The sequence below is a fragment of the Callithrix jacchus genome, chromosome 5 (assembly GCF_049354715.1).
Source record: "Callithrix jacchus isolate 240 chromosome 5, calJac240_pri, whole genome shotgun sequence".
NCBI classification, from domain to species: domain Eukaryota; kingdom Metazoa; phylum Chordata; class Mammalia; order Primates; family Cebidae; genus Callithrix; species Callithrix jacchus.
This window is the reverse complement of record NC_133506.1, coordinates 6,981,918-6,994,895: the sequence shown is the minus strand read 5'-3', so window position 1 is coordinate 6,994,895 and position 12,978 is coordinate 6,981,918. Positions and strand designations below refer to the sequence as shown.

The 12,978-nt window shown below is 46.7% G+C and overlaps 1 protein-coding gene across 2 annotated transcripts in view; it reads left to right on the top strand.

The window, feature by feature from the left end:
• The window catches only part of POFUT1 (protein O-fucosyltransferase 1), a 31,208-nt gene continuing 18,230 nt past the window's right edge, over window positions 1-12,978 (top strand). For both annotated transcript variants that reach the window (XM_008995557.5, XM_035298132.3), the window contains exons 1-4: window positions 1-216; window positions 2,193-2,314; window positions 7,662-7,844; window positions 8,885-8,997. In XM_008995557.5, the coding sequence (XP_008993805.3) occupies window positions 93-216; window positions 2,193-2,314; window positions 7,662-7,844; window positions 8,885-8,997 (542 nt within the window). In that variant the 5' untranslated portion in view covers window positions 1-92. The remainder of the gene's footprint in view (window positions 217-2,192; window positions 2,315-7,661; window positions 7,845-8,884; window positions 8,998-12,978) is intronic.

Genomic DNA, 12,978 nt, shown 5'->3' with positions numbered 1-12,978 from the left:
GGCGCTCAGGGACCGTCGGGAGCGGGGCGGACGCTCGCGTCCCTCCTTCCCTCCCCGACTCTGGGGTGGCTGGCTCCGGCTCCCCGGCCGACATGGGCGCCGCCGCGTGGGCACCGCTGCTGCGTGTGTCTCTCCTGCTGCTGCTTCTGCCGCTCCCGGGGATGCCTGCAGGCTCCTGGGACCCGGCCGGTTACCTGCTCTACTGCCCCTGCATGGGTAAGGCCTCCCGAGCCCTCTGCTCAAATGGAGGAACTGAGGCCAGGATAGGACAAGCCACTCCTCTGATGCGCCCAGAGACACCTTCACAGGTCCAGGAGAGAACTCAGAGAGGGTCAGAGCATGCTCTTCTCCTCTCTGCCCTAGTCGCAAGGGCACAGAGGGACCAACGTGTCCAACCTTCCATTTGACAGATGAGAAAACTGAGGCTGGGAGAGGTTACGTGACTTGCTCGAGGACTATGCCAGCCCAGGGTCCAGTACATGGAGTTAGTGGGGCAGAACTTGATGTCACTGACCCACGCTGGCTCCTGGTGTTTCCTTCATTCATTCAGCAAATATTTATGGGGCACCTGTTCTATGCCAGGCCCTGTTCTCTCTGCTGGGAATATGCCAGTGAATTAGACAGGCTTTCCCCGTGTCCGTGTAGAGCCTTCACTTTAGTTGGGGAAGACAAACAATAGAGAGTAAGTAGGCCAGGCGGGTGGCTCACTCCTGTAATCCCAGCACTTTGAAAGACCGAGACAGGAGGATCATTTGAAGCAAGTTTTCTAGATCAGCCTGGGCAACGTAGTGAAATCCAATCTAAAAAAAAAAAAAAAAGCTGAGTATGGTGTCATGTGCTTGTAGTCCCACCTGCTTGGGAGGCTGAGGTGGGAGGATCGCTTAAGCCCAGGAGTTCAAGGCTGCAGTGAGCTCTGACTGTGCCACTGCACTGCCAGCCTGGGCGACAGAGTGAGACCCTGTCTCAAAACAAGCAAAACCAAAAAGGGATAAACATTTAAAAAAAATAAGTACATAGTTTCATAGAGGATGATGAATACTAAGGAAATATAAAGAGAGTAGGGTAAGGAGAATCTAAAGGCCATGCCAGCTGTGTGGTGGAAATGGCTGTGGTGGATCATCATTGTAGATAGAAGTGGAGCATCATTCCTTCTTAAGGCCCCCAGTGGCTTTTACACTCCTGACCATGGCTTTCAGGGCCCTGCATGATGTGGCCCCCTCTGGCCATCTCCGTAACTCCCTTCTCTGTTGATCCTCCAGCTGCAGCCACACTTAATCTCCTTTGCATTCCTCACACCTGCTCAGGTCTTCAGCCTGTGCTGCTGCATGTGCCAGTCCCTATGCCTGGAACCCTCCCCTTCATTTCTGCCTGACCAGCTGTTTCCCATCCTTCAGGTCTCAACCTAAATGTCACTAGAAAGGACTTAACTGACCTCTACCCAAGTAATCTCATTACCCCATCACCAAAGTTTTTTCATCTCTTTCTGGCAATTGTCAGCATTTTTCGTGTCTTTGTTTACATATTTATTGTCTCCTCAGTGGACTGTGAGTACCTTGAGGGCAGAGGCCTTGTCCTTCTTGTTCATTCCTGTATCCCAGCACCTAGCACAGAGCCTGGCACATTGTGGCCTCTCAATCATATTTGCGAAATGAATGAACTGATGCCAGGTTGGGGTTAACAAAAGGAATCACACAGGCTTCTTGCCCCTGAGGCATTCATAGGCTGAGGAATCAGCCAGTACAAAGGCCACAAAGATATTTGAGGAAAATTGAAGAACTGAAGTAACTCAGAGCCAAGTAGGGGGTAGAGGAGGGAAAGGGAGTATGGCAAGGGATTGGTGAAAGGAGCCCAGTGAATGAGGCATTCAAGTTGCCACTCCATGTGCAGGTGAATGGAGATAGAGGTGGAAGGGCTCTTCTGGCTGAGGGACAAGAGCAGAGGCATGGGGTGGGGATGGGAATTGTAGAGCATGTTGGGGAAACAGCAAGGAACCTGGAGTGGTGGAAGCAGTTGTTGCAGGACCTGAAGATATCAGACTCAAGAGTCCAGACTTGTTCTCATGCTGCCGGCTCCCCTAGTTCTCCTTGGTATCCCTGACTTTCTACCCCTGGCTCCACAACTTTACTGAGCTCTGCATGCTCTATGCCCTCCCTGCCCCTGGCCTCACCTCACCCTCAATGTACCATTTCCAGGGCGTTTTGGGAACCAGGCCGATCACTTCCTGGGCTCTCTGGCATTTGCAAAGCTGCTAAACCGCACCTTGGCTGTCCCTCCTTGGATTGAGTACCAGCATCACAAGCCTCCCTTCACCAACGTGAGTACCGCTGACCTTGGCCCTTCTTCGCCCTTCCCTGGTCTTGCTTACTTAACCCTCCAAGTCATCTGGGCTTTACCTCCCATTCCTCTGAGATTGCCCTACCTCCAGCCAGAACTGTCTTCACTGAAATAACAATGTCTAACATTTATCCGGCACCTGCTGTGTGTGGCTGCATGAGAATTACCTGATTTCACCCTCCTCGCTTGCCTGTGAGGAAACTGGGGTTAGGTAACTTGCCCAAGATCACACAGCCTGTGAGTAGTAGAGCTGGAATTCAAAGCCATCTTTGTCTGATTCCAGAGCCTGTGACTTGAACCTAAAGCCTCTGTTTCCATCCCTGATTGGCCCTACCCTCGGTGCATTCCATTGGCCGAGAGTGGTGGATGCTATTATCAATTTTAAAGGAGACATGGAGGCACAGGTCATTTAATAACATGTCTGAGGCCACGACCCAGGCAGTCTGGCTTCGGTGCTGCTTCTCACCCCATCAAGGGGCTCCCTTGTCATGAGACGCTCAGTAGCCTCCAGTTCCTTGCTTATTCTTTGCATCTTCCAGTAAACTGGTGTCTGTTCATATTGTATCTCCGGAAACTTAATTAATATTTGATGAATTGACTTAATAATTCTTTAATAGACATCAGAAATTATACTTAGTATGAACAAAACACTTAATTTCATTCTTATAACCTTTTCTCTGCCTTTTATTTTTTCCTTTACATGTCAATATTTACAGAGATTTTTGAACAGAGGTTAAAAGCCAGAGTACCCGAAATCATAGTCTGACTTGGTCACTAGTTGCATAGCCTGGACAGGGTATTTTACCTCTTTGTGCCTCAGTTTCCTCATTTTTTAAATAAGCTGGTAATGATTCTTGTTACTATCTTGTGGTGAGAACTGAGTGAGTCAGTGACAGTAACATGCCTTCAGTGTTGTCGTATGCCACCTCCCTCTTAGAATCAACTGAGCTCATCAATGTACGAGCCTAAGACAGAGCAAGTCCTTACTGGAAACCAGTGATGTTCTGATAATTTCGCACTCATTTTTTTTTTTCTTTGACACAGATTCTTGCTCTGTCACCAGGCTGGAGTGCAGTGGCACGATCTTGGCTCACTGCAACCTCTGCCTCCCAAGTAGCCTCAGTGATTCCCCTGCCTCGGCCTCCCGAGTAGCTGGGACTACCGGCACATGTCACCATACCCAGCTAATTTTTGTATTTTTAATAGAGACGGGGTTTCGCCATGTTGGCCAGGATGGTTTTGATCGCTTGACCTCATGATCTGCCCGCCTCGGCCTCCCAAAGTGCTGGGATTACAAGTGTGAGCCACCGCGCCTGGCCTCATACTCACTATTGGAGTGTAGCCATCTCCCTCTGGCTTGCTTGCCTCTGTCTCCTTGCCTTCTCAAACAGTTGTCTTTCCAAGTCCCCACTTGCTTGCTTTCTACGGCTTACTAACCTGCCCCAGCAAAGCTCTCCTTCACCACTGTTAGCATTCTCACTGAGGTCAGCAGTGACCTCCAAATTGCCGGGGGTTATTTCTCAGTCTTTCTCTCACCTGACTTCCCAGTGGCACCTGATCCTGTGAGCCTGACCTTCCTGAACGTTCCTGTTCTAAGACACCACCTGTCCCTGCTGTAATCTAGCCTCTCAGCATTTTCCTCTTTGCCCTGTATCAGGGCTCCTTTCTTTCCACCCACTGTTTAGATGTTAGTGTTTCTCCTCTTTCTGTTTGCTTATTAGCTACGTGACCTCAGATGTTATCTAGATCCTGTATGCTTGGGTTTCTTCATAAGTAAACTGGAGATGGTTATATTCCTACCACTTAGGATTAAATGAGTAAATCTATGTAAAGTGATGAGTGCAGCACCTGGCACTGTGTCAACATGCAATAAATATTAGTTGCTATTATTACCATTACTTGCTTTGCTATAAATACCTGTTGACTCTGTGGCTTTTACTTTTCTCCATATACCTCCCAAATTTATCTGTGGCCCAGATTCAGATTCCCCTCTGATTACAGGCCTGTGGTTTTTTTCTCTTTTTTTTTTTTTAATTTTTATTTTGAGACAAGGTCTCACTGTCGCCCTGCTGAAGTGCAGTGGTATGATCATCACTCACTGCAGCCTCCATCTCCTGGGCTCAAGCAATCCTCCCACCTCAGCCTCCAAGTAGCTGGGACTATAGGCACCCGCTACCACACCCGGCTAATTCTTTGATTTTTAGTAGAGACAAGGTCTCACTGTTTCCCAGTTTGGTCTCAAACTCCTGAGCCTAAGCAGCCCTCCTGCCTCAGCCTCCCAAAATGCTAGGATTGCAGTGAGCCACTACACCCTGCAGAAATTTATTTTGTTTGTTTGTTTTTCATTTTTGATACATACACAGTCTCACTCTGTCACCCAGGCTGAAGTGCAGTGGTGCAATCTTGGCTCACTGCAGCCTCCACCTCCCAGGTTCAATTGATTTTTGTGTCTCCACTCCTGAGTAGCTGGGTCTACAGGCATGCGCCACTATACCTGGCTAATTTTTTGTATTTTTAGTAATGACAGGGTTTCACCATTTTGGCCAGGATGGTCTCGAACTCCTGGCCTCAAGTGATCTACCTGCCTTGACCTTGCAAAACGCTGATTACATGCGTGAGCCACTGCACCTGGCCAGAAATTTTTTTTTTCATGGTGGAGTCTTGCTTTTGTCATCCAAGGTAGAGATGTCATCCATCTCAGCTCACTGCAACCTCTGCCTCCCAGGTTCAAATGATTCTCCTGCCTCTGATTTCCCAAGTAGCTGGGATTACAGGCACATGCCACCATGCCTGGCTAATTTTTGTATTTTTAGTAGAGACGGGGTTTCACCATGTTGCCCAGACTGGTCTCCAACTCCTGCCCACCTCAGCCTCCCAAAATACTAAGATCATAGGCATGAGTGACCGCTCCCAGCCAGAAATTTTTTAAAGTCTAGAAAAATACACCAGGCGCAGTGGCTCACACCTATAATCCCAGCCCTTTGGGAGACTGAGGCAGGTGGATCAACTGAGGTCAAGAGTTCAGGACCAGCCTGGACAACATGGTGAAACCTCAGCTCTACTAAAAATATAAAAGTTAGCTGGGTGTGGTGGTACGTGCCTGTAATCCCAGCTCCTCAGGAGGCTGAGGCAGGAGAATCACTTGAACCCAGGAGGCAGAGGTTGCAGTGAGCAGAGATTGAACCACTACACTCCAGCCTGGGTGACAGAGCAAGACTCCATCTCAAAAAATGAAAAATGCAAAGATGAATACAACCACCAACCATGTACCTACTATTAGAGTGATAATCATTAATGCTTTCTTATCTTTGTTTCCTCTTCTCTTTTTGTTAATCAAATAAATAAAGCATTAAAGATAAAGTTGGTAAAAAATGAAGTCTCTTTTTGGCCCCTGGGGCTAGTCCTGGTCCCTGAACAATTATTGTGGATGTAGTGTATTTGGTGTGACTCCTTTAAAGTTCCTTCCTATACTTTCACTGTGGCACTGAGCATCCTGGTACCCATCTCCAGGTCCAAAGTGGAAGAACTTCTCTACTTCTCTACAGCATATAGTTAGGAGAAAAAGGTAATTTTGTTTGTTTGTTTGTTTTGTTTTTTGAGACAGAGTCTTGCTCTGTAACCAGGGTGGAGTGCAGTGGTGCAATTTCAGCTTACTGCAACCTCTGCCTCCTGGGTTCAAGCAGTTCTCCTGCCTTAGCCTCCTGAGTAGCTGGGACTACATGTGTGTACCACCATGCCCAGCTAATTTTTGTATTTTTAGTAGAGACGGGGTTTCACCATGTTGCCCAGGGAGGTCTCAGTCTCTTGACCTTGTGATCCGCCTGCCCCAACCTACCAAAGTGCTGGGATTACAGGCATGAGTCACCATGCCTGGCAAGAAAGGTACATTTTTGAGAGTCTCACTCTGTGGCCTAGGCTAGAGTACAGTGACACAATAATCATACTTCACTGAAGCCTCAACCTCTTGGATGCAAGGAATCCTTCCATCTCAGCCTCACTAGTAACTGGGATTACAGGTATGCACCACCACACCCAGCTAATTTTTAAATTTTTTGTAGAGACAGGGTCTTGCTATCTTGTCTAGGATGGTCTTGAACTCCTGGCCTCAAGTGATCCTTCTGCCTTGGCCTCCCAAAGTGCTGAGATTACAGACATGAGCTACCACACCTGGTCAAAAGGAGCATTTTAAATTCTATTAGCTATTCGCCAATTGCATCCCAAAATGGTTGTTCCAAAATGTAGACTTCTGCTACCAGCCGTGTACAAGAGTGCCCATTTCCCCACAAGTTAAGCTTTTCAGTTTTTGCCAGTCTCATGAGTGAGAAGTAACTGATGCCTTGTTATAATTGTAATTTGCTTTTTCCTGATTACTAGTGAGGTTACACGTCTTCTGAGCGTGCTTGCTATTTGGGTCTCCTTTGCCGTGAGTTGTTTACCCCTAACCTTTGCCCATATTTTCTCTTCGCATCATTTGTCTTTTTTTGATATCAGCAGGGTTGGTTTTTTTTTAAACACAAATATTGTTTAAAAAAAACACCTGCTGATACTGTTTGTTCTTTAGCTTGCACACTCTCCTCTTAGCCTATCTCTATCCTAACCTTGGTGTCCTTTGACGGAAACTTTTCATTGTCATGTTGTCTGAATTGTCTTGGTCTTGGAGTGTTTTTTTTTTTTTGAGATGGAGTTTCTCTCTGTCATCCAGGCTGGAGTACAATGGCACGATCCTGGCTCACTGCAACCTCTGCCTCCTGGGTTCAAGTGATTCTCCTGCCTCAGCCTCCCAAGTAGCTGGGACTACAAGTGCTCACTACTATGCCCAGCTAATTTTTTTGTATTTTTAGTAGAAACAGGGATTCACCATGTTGGCCAGACTGGTCTCGAACTCCTGACCTCAAGTGATCCACCCACCTTGGCCTCTCAAAGTGCTGGGATTATAGGTGTGAGTCACCGCGCCTGGCCTTGCATATTTTTTTGTTTTTTTTTTTTTTTGAGACGGAGTCTCACTGTGTCGCCCAGGCTGGAGTGCTGTGGCACAATGTTGGCTCACTGGAATCTCTGACCTCCAGGTTCAAGCAGTCTCCTGCCTCAGCCTCTTGAGTAGCTGAGGTGCCTGCCACCATGCCTGGCTAATATTTTTGTATTTTTAGTAAAGACATGGTTTCACCATCTTGGCCAGGCTGGTCTTGAACTCCTGACCTTGTGATCCACCCAAAGTGCTGGGATTACAGGCATGAGCCACCGTGCCCGGCAAGTGTATTGTTTTAATAAATGTCTAAAGTAGCCATTGGGACACTGAGGCGGGATCTCTGCTTCTCCTTTTCCTGTAGCTCCATGTGTCCTACCAGAAGTACTTCAAGCTGGAGCCCCTCCAAGCTTACCATCGAGTCATCAGCCTGGAGGATTTCATGGAGAAGCTGGCACCCACCCACTGGCCTCCTGAGAAGCGGGTGGCATACTGCTTTGAGGTGGCAGCCCAGCGAAGCCCAGATAAGAAGACGTGCCCCATGAAGGTGGGTCCTGTGGGTTCGGGGGCCCTTTCTTTCTGTTCCATGTCCTCTGGGCCCCCGAGACTATGTCATGGCAAAATGTGGGGAAAGGCACAAGAAGGACTTAGGGTAGAAAGATGGAGATTTAAGTCCTATTTCTGGTATTTATTAGTGGAGCGGCATCACCTTGGGCAGAAGACTTTGCTTCTCTGAACCTTCATTTCTACCTACAAAATAGTGATGCCAGTCCCTCCTCTGTCTCACTTGTAAAGTGTCATGAGGGCCAGGTGAAAGAGTGCTTGTAAACTGTAAAGTGTCAATCAGTAATAATAGCTAATATTTACACAGCACTTTATATGTCAGGTACCATGCTAAGAGCTTTACATGTATCAACTCATTTAATATTCACACTGTTCCATGAGGAAAATACTTAGAATATCCCCACTTCATAGATCGCTGAGGACAGCACAGGGAGGGTCAGTATCTTTCCCAGGATCACATAGCAAACAAGTGGTAGAGCTGGGATTCAACCTGGCACTTTAGAAATAAGGCAACCCCCACGTGTCTTTCGGTGTATGTGGTAAAGTCTGGGGAAAGTGGTTGGAAGAGGTATGAAATTTGAGAAAGGAGACCTACCTCACAGCCTCAACACTGCCCTTTACTTGCTGTCTAACCTTAGGCAAACATCTGACCCTCAGTGGGCCTTGGTTTCCATTTGGAAAATGAAAGCATTGAATTAGCCAATCTTGAATGTCTCTTGAAGCTCTAGTCCTTGGTTCCAAATCCAAAGTCTGCTTCTCCCAGCCCCTCATCAGTGCTGCAGGGTCAGCAGGATGTGATACATGAACAGGAAAGACTCCTGCTGGAAACCATAATTGAAGCCAAGGCACTCTCCTTAGCCCTTGGCCCAGGAATTACAGAGTGACATTCCTCCTAGGCCATCCTGTGAGAGTGTTTCGGTCTGAGTCAAACCACCCAGGTTCCCCCACCTACAGTTCCTTGGTCCCATCCCCAAATGGCTTTCCCTCCCTGTCAGTAAGCCTTCCACCACTCTCTTTCTGCAGGAAGGAAATCCCTTTGGCCCATTCTGGGATCAGTTTCATGTGAGTTTCAACAAGTCGGAGCTTTTCACAGGCATTTCCTTCAGTGCTTCCTACAGAGAACAATGGAGCCAGAGGTACTTGGAGGGGTAGCATTGCTGGGTTTAGGGGAGGGGCGTGGAGCTAATGGGCATTCAGCACCTTCCTGGCACTCCCCCTGTCTTCCCTACCCTGATGTATGAGACCAAAGGTACAGGTGCTCTGTCTGTTGAACTTGGAATCCTGTGTGATCTTTTACCATCTCCACGCCTGACACGGTGGAACGTTGACCTGCCATGGGATTGAGAAAGAGTTTATCAGTTGATAAGGAATGTCATAAAAAGAACATTCGGCAGTCATATGAGTCTCAATTTCCTCCTCTAGGCGTGAGAATCACTCCTGTGTTACCTTATTCTTCACAAGGTGAAATTGGAAGCAGCTTCTACAGAACAGTTTCAGGTGCAGACTGAGAAATGATGTCATCCTGATAATTACTGGATGTGTTTATTAATTGCACTCCATTAGGCCCTGTTTAAAAAAAAAAATAGGTTATCAGGGCATGGGCACAGGCCATGAAACATTTATAGGGCATCTGTCATGTGTGAGACATAATGCTCCGAGGCCAATGGTGATGTGTAAAAATGAGGCTGACCTGGCCCTGGTTTTCTAGAAGCTGTGGTCTCGTAATGACAATAATCAACGTAGTGTACTTGTCCTTAATGCTGTAGCATGGCAGGAAAGATCGTGCCCTTAGAAAGCGCACATTGGTGCGGAGATGACATTGGTTTGGAGATGCAAGGAACATATTAATTCATATGTGGTCAAAGCACTTGGCGTTTAATAGGCCAAAGGTAAACAGATGTAGAGAAATGAGGCTCACACCTGTAATCGCAACACTTTGGGAGACCAAGGTGGGTAGATCACTTGAGCCCAAGAGATCAAGGCTGCAGTGAGCCATGATCGCACCACTGCACTCCAGCAAAGGTGACAGAGCAAGGGCCTGTCTTAACAAAATGAAACAAAAGCAAATAAAACAAGCACATTCCAAGGAGTGAGACAGTCCTGAGCCTTGAGCCAGCACTGATGGTATCTGCCTTGTAGTACATGAGGTACATGTCACATACTAAGCAACCAGCCAGTATTGGCTGTCACTATTATTGCTCACATGTTTTATTTTATTTAAGCCTTTGAGATAGTTCGTGAAATGGGTATTATTATTAATTTCCATTTTACAGGTGAGGAAACTGTGCCCAGTGAAGTTAAATAACTTCCCAAGGTCATTGAGCTGTTGAGTGGACAGCTGGGATCTGTTAGTAAATCTTTAATGAATAATAACAGCTAAGATTCAAGCCAGGTGCAGTGGCTCACACCTGTAATCCCAGCACTTTGGAAGGCCGAGGTGGGCAGATAACAAGGTTAGGAGTTCGAGACCAGCCTGACCAACGCGGTGAAATCCTGTCTCTACTTAAAATACAAAATTAGCCAGGTGTGGTGGCAGGTCCCAGCTACTCGAGAGGCTGAGGCAGGAGAATCACTTGAACCCAGGAGGTGGAGGTTGCAGTGAGCCAAGAGTGTGCCACTGCACTCCAGCCTGGGCAATAGAACGAGAGTCTGTCTTAAAAAAAAAAAAAATTCATTTAATGCCTTCTATATGCCAGACACTGATCTAAGTATTCACATGTAGTGACTCACTTAATCTTTCCCTGAGTCAGTGGGTTGTTACTTTCGTCTATGCTTTTCACTTAGAGAAATTGAATTAGAAAGGAGTTAGATCCCTTGCCCAAGGTCATGAAGCTTGAAGTTGTAGAGCTTGGTTTTAAACCCAGGAAGTCCGAATTCAAAGCCCCACTTATTTTATATATTTATATTTTAAACAGGGTCTTGCTCATCTCCCAGGCTGGAGTATAGTAGTATAATCGTAGCTCACTGTAACCTCAAATTCCTACACTCAAGCAATCCTTCCCACTCAGCCTCTCAAGGAACTGGGACTGCAGTCATGTGCTACCACACCTGACTAATTTTTTGGTTTTGTTTTGTAGAGATGGGGTCTTGCTGTGTTGCCCAGGCTAGTCTTAAATTCCTGGCCTCTGGGCGCAGTGGCTCACGCCTGTAAACCCAGCACTTTGGGAGGCTGAGGCAACTGGATCACGAGGTCAAGAGATCGAGACCATCCTGGCCAACGTGGTGAAACCCCATCTCTACCAAAAATTACAAAAATTAGCTGGGCATGGTGGTACACGCCTGTAGTCCCAGCTACTTGGGAGGCTGAGGCAGGAGAATCACTTGAACCCGGGAGGCAGAGGTTGCAGTGAGCTGAGATTGGGCCGCTGCATTCCAGCCTGGCGACAAAGTGAGACTCCGTCTCCCAAAAAAAAAAAAAACTCCTGGCCTCAAATGATCCTCCCACCTCAGCCTCCCAAAGTGCTGGGATTATAGGCATGAGCCACTGTGCCCAGTCCCAAAGCACCTGTTCTTAATCACCGTGGATTAAATAGCTGTGCCCTTAACAGCTGCCATTTCCTTTCTGGGACTTGCCTTTGGACCTAGTTCATGTGCTACTGAGGATCCTCAGTTACAGCAGATTTAAATCCTCCTCATTGTTGATGCCAGAAAGCACACTCCCGTGTGTCTACCTGCATGGTTCTCCCACATTCACCTCTAAATGACCTGGAGCTATTGCCAGAAGGCAGACCTGCCCTCAAAGGATGGAGATTTGCCCCTATTGACAATATGCCAGGAAAAAAAATGCCACCAACTTTAAAAGCGGCTCCAAAAGCAAATTCAAAAAAGCCAGAAAAAGTACACAATCCTGGTAGGAAGAGAAAGGACAATGGTTGGGGGGAGTGTTGCTGAAACACTTGTTTATTGCCCCATAGCTTTGTTTGAGTTCATTGAGTTGTAAGAATTACAGGAGGGTTTGAGGAAGTCTGTGCCTTACAGCCAAGTTTTTGGGAAAGGAAAATGAGTAGGGAAGATGAGGTCCCTGGAGGGAGTTTGAGGGAGTTACAATCTCTGGGCAGCTGCCTGCCTTCCTTCAACACATATGTAAGAAACACTTCCTGAGTATCAAGGGTTGGTCTGGATGCAGAGGATACAGGCCAGAATAAGCCAGATAAGGTCCTTGCCCCCATGGAACTCATAGTCTGACAGGGGAGATAGTGAATAAACTTTTACATTGGATAGTTCCAGAGTGACATGGCTCTTAGAAGGATGTAAACAGGTGGTATATGATTGGCAGGGCTAAGACCAGAAGGCTGAGAAGGAGCCAACCTTGTCAGAGTTGAAGGGAAAGTAGTTCACGGCAGGAAGTCAGGAGCAAAGACTCTGAGGCAGGAACAAGCTTGGTGTAGTCAAGGGGCAGAAAGAAGGCAATGTGGCTGGTGCGGAGTGAGAGGAGAATGGTAAGATGTTGCTCTTATCTGTTGTTGCATAATAAATCATTGCAAAACTTAGTAGCATAACAACAATTTATTATTATTTCTCTTTTGGGTTTTCATTTTTCCATTTTCTTTATGGAATCCCTGCTGTATAAAGTTTAAATTCAGGTCAAACATCTTATTTCTTGGAATGAATTACGTTTATTTTTGCAATGAATAGCCTCAGACTGGGTGGGAGGTTTCTTTTTTTTTTGGAGACAGGATCTCACTCTTACCCAGGTTGGATTGCAGTGGCTCCATGAAAGCTCCCTGTAGCCTCAGCCTCCCATACCCAAGCGCTCCTCCCACCTCAACTCCCCAAGTAACTAGGACCACAGACACACACCACCATACTCATCTAATTTTATTTTTTTGTGTAGACAGGGTCTTGTCATCTTGCCCAAGCTGGTCTTAACTCCTGGATTGGAGTGAACCTCCTGCCTCGGCCTCCCAAAGTGCTGGATTACGAATGTGAGCCACTGTGCCTAGCCTAGAGATTTCTTTTTCAATAAAGAAGAAAAACTTACATGTAATTAATTACTCCTCCAAAAAAATTAACATTTTATGTGTATACCTGCATCCTCCACACATTTTTATACACACACACACACATCTACACGTATTAGCTTAAAATGAAATCAGTATATATATAGTAATCAAGTA